We start from the raw sequence: 7,500 nt of genomic DNA on the forward strand, positions 1-7,500 counted from the left end.
AGGAGGCGGCACCAAACGAACGCTCACGCTCTCCGTACCATCATCCTGACACGTGACCCTGCTCCTTCTGTCGTGATGACCTTTAGCGCTCTGACCTCTGACCTCTACTGCAGAGGAACATCACCGGTGACGCAGCCTGTGTGTGTGTGTGTGTGTGTGTGTGTGTGTGTGTGTGTGTGTGTGTGATCTGCGTGCTAAAGGCGCTTTAACAACCTTTCCAGCTCTAAATGACTCCAGGTGTGTTGAGCGGAAGCGGCGCCGCGCGGTCTCGTTGCTGCCCCCTGCTGGACGAACTCCGCACTGACGCTTCATCCTCTAAACTGGAGGACGTCCCAGCGCGTGTTGGTCCTTCATGTTTGCCTAGAATAAAAATATAATCTGCACAGCAAATCTGAGGCATCCCATCGATCCCTGTCTGAGGGGCTGGAACATCCACCCTGGAGTGAGTGGTTAGGGTCAGGGTCAGGGGTCAGAGTCAGGGTTAGGGGTCAGAGTTAGGGTCAGAGTTAGGGTCAGGGTTAGGGTTAGGGTCAGAGGGTTAGGGTCAGGGTTGGGGTCAGGGGTTGGGGTTAGAGTTAGGGGTTGGGGTTAGGGTAGGTTAGGGTCAGGGGTTGGGGTTAGGGTCAGGGTTAGGGGTTAGGGTCAGGGTTAGGGGTTAGGGGTCAGGGGTTGGGGTCAGGGGTTGGGGTTAGGGTCAGGGTTAGGGGTCAGAGTTAGGGTTAGGGGTCAGAGTTAGGGTTAGGGGTCAGGGTTAGGGTCAGAGTTAGGGGTTAGGGTCGGGGTTAGGGTCAGGGGTTGGGGTTAGGGTCGGGGTCAGGGTTAGGGGTCAGAGTCAGGGTTAGGGGTTGGGGTCAGGGGTTAGGGTCAGAGTTAGGGTTAGGGGTCAGAGTTAGGGTTAGGGTCAGGGTTAGGGGTCAGGGTTAGGGTCAGAGTTAGGGGTTGGGGTTAGGGTCAGGGTCAGGGTTAGGCGGTGGGGTTAGGGTCGGGGTTAGGGTCAGGGGTTGGGGTTAGGGTCAGGGTTAGGGGTCAGAGTTAGGGTTAGGGGTCAGAGTTAGGGTTAGGGGTCAGGGTTAGGGTCAGAGTTAGGGGTTGGGGTTAGGGTCGGGGTTAGGGTCAGGGGTTGGGGTTAGGGTCGGGGTTAGGGTCAGGGTTAGGGGTCAGAGTCAGGGTTAGGGGTCAGGGGTTGGGGTCAGGGGTTAGGGTCAGAGTTAGGGTTAGGGGTCAGAGTTAGGGTTAGGGTCAGGGTTAGGGGTCAGGGTTAGGGTCAGAGTTAGGGGTTGGGGTCAGGGGTTGGGGTTAGGGTCAGGGTTAGGGTCAGGGTTAGGCGGTGGGGTTAGGGTCGGGGTTAGGGTCAGGGGTTGGGGTTAGGGTCAGGGTTAGGGGTCAGAGTTAGGGTTAGGGGTCAGGGTTAGGGGTCAGGGTTAGGGTCAGAGTTAGGGGTTGGGGTTAGGGTTAGGGTCAGGGGTTGGGGTTAGGGTCAGGGTTAGGGTCAGGGTTAGGGGTCAGAGTCAGGGTTAGGGGTCAGGGTTAGGCGGTGGGGACAGCCATTCCTGGAGCCATGGTGTGCCAGTGGAGGCCTCATCATGGGGAGAACCTCCAGGGAGCTGGGAGCCTGTATTCAGAGGTGGAAGCCAGACTGACCTGATCTTCCCCATAAATGTTGTTGTGTTCCAGGCAGGAACGAGAAGCTAACTTTGCCCAGAAGAAGGCGGAGCGAGCTACGGTCCGAAGCCATTTCAGGGAGAAGTACAGGCTTCCAAAGGTGAAGGAGCTCCACACATGCATGTTTGGGTGTAGCACAGCTGATGCTCCACCATGTGGGTGGGACCCTTGTAGACCTGCATAATGAGCTCATGTTGTCCCTGTTGTCGACTCTCAGAACGAACTGGATGAGACCCAGATCCAGCAGGCAGGGGACGACGTGGTGTTGCCCACAGAGCTGGCCAAGATGATTGCTGAGGACAACCAGGAGGAGAAGAACAAGCAGTCGGTGCTGGGGCAGCTGTCCAACATCCAGAACGTGGACATGGACCAGCTGAAGGACAAAGCCCAGGCCACTCTGGAAGACCTCAAAAAGCAGACGGAGAACTGTAGCCTGATGTGATTGGGCGCCACTGAGCCCCAGAAGGTTCAGGTGGACCTTGTAGAAACATCTTTCTGAGGCAGAGCTGCTCTGGAGGCAGAAATATTCTTGCTGCTTTGGGTTGAAGGGGCAACACCAGGGGGCATCAAGGGGCAACATCAGGGGGCTGAGCCACATCACGCGCTCGCACACCCCAACCCTAACCCCAGCTAGAAGCTAATGACACCAACACTGATACCAGACCTGAAAACCGATACCAGACCTTCCAAAACTCCATTTCTTCCCTGAAATGCTTCAGGCAGCAGAAGAATCTCAGAACAAGCCGTCCTGGTCTAGGGTTAGGGTTAGACTGACGTTCCCTGGTTCCCCCTCTGGTTTGGGCCAGGGTTAGGGTTAGGGTTAGGGGTTGGGGTTAGGGTTAGACTGGTTCCCCCTCTGGTTTGGGCCAGGGTTGGGGTTAGGGTTAGGGTTAGACTGGTTCCCCCTCTGGTTTGGGCCAGGGTTGGGGTTAGGGTTAGGGTTAGGGTTGGGGTTGGGGTTGGGGTTGGGGTTGGGGTTGGGGTTAGGGTTAGGGGTTGGGGTTAGGGTTAGACTGGTTCCCCCTCTGGTTTGGGCCAGGGTTAGGGTTAGGGTTAGGGTTGGGGTTGGGGTTGGGGTTGGGGTTAGGGTTAGGGGTTGGGGGTTGGGGTTAGGGTTAGGGTTAGGGTTAGGGTTGGGATTGGGGTTGGGGTTGGGGTTGGGGTTGGGGTTGGGGTTAGGGTTAGGGGTTGGGGTTAGGGTTAGACTGGTTCCCCCTCTGGTTTGGGCCAGTCAGATGATTTCTGTGTGCAGAGCAGCTCCTCCACATTCGCCTTTGAAAGGTCTCCTCCCTCCATCCCTGAGTCCCGACCCCCGAGGACACGGCGAGACCCAGGCCGCGTCCTCGGCTGAGTTCAGGTCCCGTGTCCTCCCCCAGCAGAGGATCCCAGTCAGCACCTTTAAAGTGGAGCTGAGCATCACTGGAATCAGCTGCCTGGTGACCGTGAGACACCAGCGGGAGTGTTCGGGGCTCCCAGCCTTTAGGAGAATCCGCCATTTTAGTCAGAACCAGGAGCCAAATATGAGCACAACCAAAGCACAGCGGCTGAATAAGAGCAATATTCCTTCCCATGGGGCTGCTGTCTGTCTCCCTGTGTGCTGAACCTTGCTCCCCGGGCCTCCCCTGGACTCCAGCGTGCCTTGGACGTCCGGACAAGGTTGTCTTCTCCAGATCTGAAGCTCCCGCTCATGAAGAGGGCCTTTGGATCATCCTCTACCTGTGCAGAGTCTCATTCCAGCTCCATGAAAATCACGTGCACGTATTTCTAGTGCACGTGGAACCTTATATCAGGGACCCAGAAAAAGCTGCGCTACATTAGCATTAGCATTTGTCTGACAAACATAAAGGAAATGGCTTAATATGTGGAAGTAGGAGCCCGAATACTTCTGCTGTATCCCATGTGACTGTGAGTGTTGTCAACCCTCACCTGACCTCTGACCTCTGACCTTTGACCTGTCCGCCATTTCCCCGAGTCGTAGTCGTGACATTTGGTGGATTTGTGCTGTGCAGCTGATCTGGTGTCGTGTGTGTGTGTGTGTGTGTGTGTGTGTGTTAGTAGCGAGCCGTGCTGGTTGTAACATCCTCAGTGCTCTGAGCTCCATCTCCCAGGTGACGGAGCTCAGGAGAGGCTGGCGGATGTCGTCCATGTTGTGTTTAACTCATCATCCTCCTGGACTGGACCTCAGTGGGCGGAGACCCACCCGTCTGTCCTCCTGTGGTCCCTCGGCGCGGCTAAGAGGGGGGCGCTAACTCTGTTGGGAACAGAAGCCATTAGAGGGGAGCGCTAACTCTGTTGGGAACAGAAGCCATTAGAGGGGGGGCGCTAACTGTTGGGAACAGAAGCCATTAGAGGGGAGCGCTAACTGTTAGGGAACAGAAGCCATTAGAGGGGAGCGCTAACTGTTAGGGAACAGAAGCCATTAGAGGGGAGCGCTAACTGTTGGGAACAGAAACCATTAGAGGGGAGCGCTAACTCTGTTGGGAACAGAAGCCATTAGAGGGGAGCGCTAACTCTGTTGGGAACAGAAGCCATTAGAGGGGAGCGCTAACTCTGTTGGGAACAGAAGCCATTAGAGGGGAGCGCTAACTCTGTTGGGAACAGAAGCCATTAGAGGGGGGCGCTAACTGTTTGGGAACAGAAGCCATTAGAGGGGAGCGCTAACTGTTAGGGAACAGAAGCCATTAGAGGGGAGCGCTAACTGTTAGGGAACAGAAGCCATTAGAGGGGAGCGCTAACTGTTGGGAACAGAAACCATTAGAGGGGAGCGCTAACTCTGTTGGGAACAGAAGCCATTAGAGGGGAGCGCTAACTCTGTTGGGAACAGAAGCCATTAGAGGGGAGCGCTAACTCTGTTTGGAACAGAAGCCATTAGAGGGGGGCGCTAACTGTTGGGAACAGAAGCCATTAGAGGGGAGCGCTAATTCTGTTGGGAACAGAAGCCATTAGAGGGGAGCGCTAACTGTTGGGAACAGAAGCCATTAGAGGGGAGCGCTAACTCTTTTGGGAACAGAAGCCATTAGAGGGGAGCGCTAACTGTTGGGAACAGAAGCCATTAGAGGGGAGCGCTAACTGTTGGGAACAGAAGCCATTAGAGGGGAGCGCTAACTCTGTTGGGAACAGAAGCCATTAGAGGGGAGCGCTAACTGTTGGGAACAGAAGCCATTAGAGGGGAGCGCTAACTGTTAGGGAACAGAAGCCATTAGAGGGGAGCGCTAACTGTTAGGGAACAGAAACCATTAGAGGGGAGCGCTAACTCTGTTGGGAACAGAAGCCATTAGAGGGGAGCGCTAACTCTGTTGGGAACAGAAGCCATTAGAGGGGAGCGCTAACTGTTGGGAACAGAAGCCATTAGAGGGGGGCGCTAACTCTGTTGGGAACAGAAGCCATTAGAGGGGAGCGCTAACTCTGTTGGGAACAGAAGCCATTAGAGGGGAGCGCTAACTGTTAGGAACAGAAGCCATTAGAGGGGAGCGCTAACTGTTAGGGAACAGAAGCCATTAGAGGGGAGCGCTAACTCTTTTGGGAACAGAAGCCATTAGAGGGGAGCGCTAACTCTTTTGGGAACAGAAGCCATTAGAGGGAAGCGCTAACTCTTTTGGGAACAGAAGCCATTAGAGGGGAGCGCTAACTCTTTTGGGAACAGAAGCCCCCCACCATCGTGACTCCCTCTGACTCCATCCAACATCTCATCTCTCATGTTTCTCTGCTTCTTGTTTCAGTGTTTCTGACTTTCTGATTTTAAAACTGCAATAAATTGATTTTTAGGATAATGAAGAGTTTGACTGTTCTTTTGTTCATAAAGCTCCTTCATTTAAATAATAATAATAATAATAATAATAATAATAATCCACATCATCCTTGACCGGGGGACAAAGTGTCGAACCTCGTGTGTCCAGAAGGTGGCGCTGTCTGTCGGTTCTGGAGGCCTCTTCTGCCCAGGGTTCTGGTTCTGAGCCAGAAAAAACCCGTTCGGCGTTTCAGAATTTAGGATGTGGCTCCTGTTTGAATTTTACACTCGTGTTTAGGTGTTTGTCCAAGTGTGTGTGTGTGTGTGTGTGTGTGTGTGTCCGGGGGTGGTCCGGGGGCGGGGCCAGGGGCGGGGCCAGGGTAGTTACCATCTGAAAGGCCAGCTCGGGGCTCTCTGAGTTTCCAAGACGAAGCTGTAAATTAGATTTATTTTAATTGGGGTGAAACGGTCCAGAAAATACCGGTACTGTCCTCCGACATTCTTTCAGTTGGGGGGGGGCGGAGTCCTGAGGTTCCTGCAGATGTGAGTGGAAACAACAGCTGCCCCCTCCCCCAGCCCCCTCTTGGGTTTTGCTATAGAAGTGGGGACCAACGCTGTAACTCATTTTCCAGGGTTCGGGTTAGAGGAGGTCCCGCTCAGGAAGCGGGTCCGACCAATCAGACCCGAGCAGTGACCCGACCAATCAGTGCCGAGGACCGGGGTGGGGGGCACAAAAACTTTTCTGTGTTCGGGGGGAATTAGTCGGCGGAGCGTGAAGCGTGAAGGCAGGAGGGGGACAAAGACGCACGAGGCGGGACAACCAGGCGAGAGCGCGCACAGAGAAGTTCGTGCGTGTTGGAGAGCGCAGGAGGAACCGACAATGGCAGGACAGGCGAGTCGGCGTGCACAGGCCCAGTGCGCGTGACTTCCATTCGGCCGCTCCGGGTCATGGACGAGACGGGACCCGCTTTCGGACTCGCGTCCCGCCGCGTCCTCGTGCGTGTTTGCAGCGAAGAATGGTGACGTCAGCTGGCTCGAGGTTATTTCCGAAAGGACCACGTGGGTTTTTGGCGCAAGCTGCTTGTGTGGAGTAACCGCGGGAGTCCCTGTGGTCCCGGTTCAGATGTGCTGGTGCAGAAGAGGTCCCTGATCCAAGCATGAGCCGCGGGTGCCGGGCCCTGGCGCTGGTCCCGTGGGTGCTGGTCCCGTGGGTGCTGCTCCCGGGGGTGCTGGTGGCCCTGGAGGCGCAGCTCCTGTGCTGGCAGGCTCTGCTGCGCTGCCACCAGGAGCCCGAGTGCGCCCTGGCCTACAGCCAGTACCTGGCGGCCTGTGGGGGCACCCTCAGGGGGCAGCAGCAGTGCCCCAGCCACTGCATCAACACCCTCATCAGGCTGAACCACACCCGCAGCGGGCCCCCCCTGGAGGCCTGCGACTGCGCCCAGGACCTGCAGTGCCGGAGCGCCCAGGAGGCCATCCAGCCCTGCCTCCCACGCAGGCTCCCCAGCCACGCCGGAGGGATGGGCTGCATGGAGGCCCGGCAGAGGTGCGAGGAGGACGGGAGCTGCCACGCCTCCCTGGCGGCCTACCTGTCCTACTGCGGACAGCTGTTCAACGGCAGGAGGTGCTCCTCGGACTGTAAGGCCACCATCCAGCACATGCTGCTCCTGCCCGGCGGCGTGCTGCTGGACCGCTGCGTGTGCGACGGGGTGGAGAGGCCCTTCTGCGAGGTGGTGAAGGAGAACATGAGGAGGCTCTGCTTCACGGGGGACCACATGGTGGTCTCGGAGCAGCCTGATGTGGACGACATGTACGAGGACGAGGACGAGGACCCCCAGAGGGGCGAGGGAGAGGAGGTGGACACGCGTGGCTCGCCGGCTCCTCACACGTCCTCAGGTGGCCTCACGCTGCTGCTTCTCCCTCTGCTGTGGATGCTGTGAAGATCATCCCTGGATCTGGAGATGTGGCGCCTCCTGGGGGGGCTGGGGGTGCCCCGCCCCCCCAGGAGCCTCTCTCAAGCTTGGACAGAACCGGTTTACTTCAACGTCCCGATGGGTCCCGATGGGTCCCGATGGGTCCCGTGGTCACTCAGCAAAACCACCTTCTGAGCCACA

General features: G+C 56.8%; 2 protein-coding genes across 2 annotated transcripts in view; both read left to right on the forward strand.

Moving 5' to 3' along the window:
• Window positions 1-2,511, forward strand: part of cplx3b (complexin 3b) — a 3,687-nt gene extending 1,176 nt beyond the window's left edge. The window contains exons 2-3 of the mRNA XM_029846513.1: window positions 1,675-1,762; window positions 1,880-2,511. Coding sequence (XP_029702373.1) covers window positions 1,675-1,762; window positions 1,880-2,104 — 313 coding nt within the window. The 3' untranslated portion in view covers window positions 2,105-2,511. The remainder of the gene's footprint in view (window positions 1-1,674; window positions 1,763-1,879) is intronic.
• A 3,347-nt stretch (window positions 2,512-5,858) lies between these two features.
• The window catches only part of LOC115252115 (growth arrest-specific protein 1), a 2,036-nt gene continuing 394 nt past the window's right edge, over window positions 5,859-7,500 (forward strand). The window contains exon 1 of the mRNA XM_029846507.1: window positions 5,859-7,500. This exon is cut by the window's right edge and continues 394 nt beyond it. Coding sequence (XP_029702367.1) covers window positions 6,547-7,326 — 780 coding nt within the window. The 5' untranslated portion in view covers window positions 5,859-6,546 and the 3' untranslated portion in view covers window positions 7,327-7,500.

This window comes from Takifugu rubripes, chromosome 13 (assembly GCF_901000725.2).
Source record: "Takifugu rubripes chromosome 13, fTakRub1.2, whole genome shotgun sequence".
Lineage (NCBI taxonomy): Eukaryota > Metazoa > Chordata > Actinopteri > Tetraodontiformes > Tetraodontidae > Takifugu > Takifugu rubripes.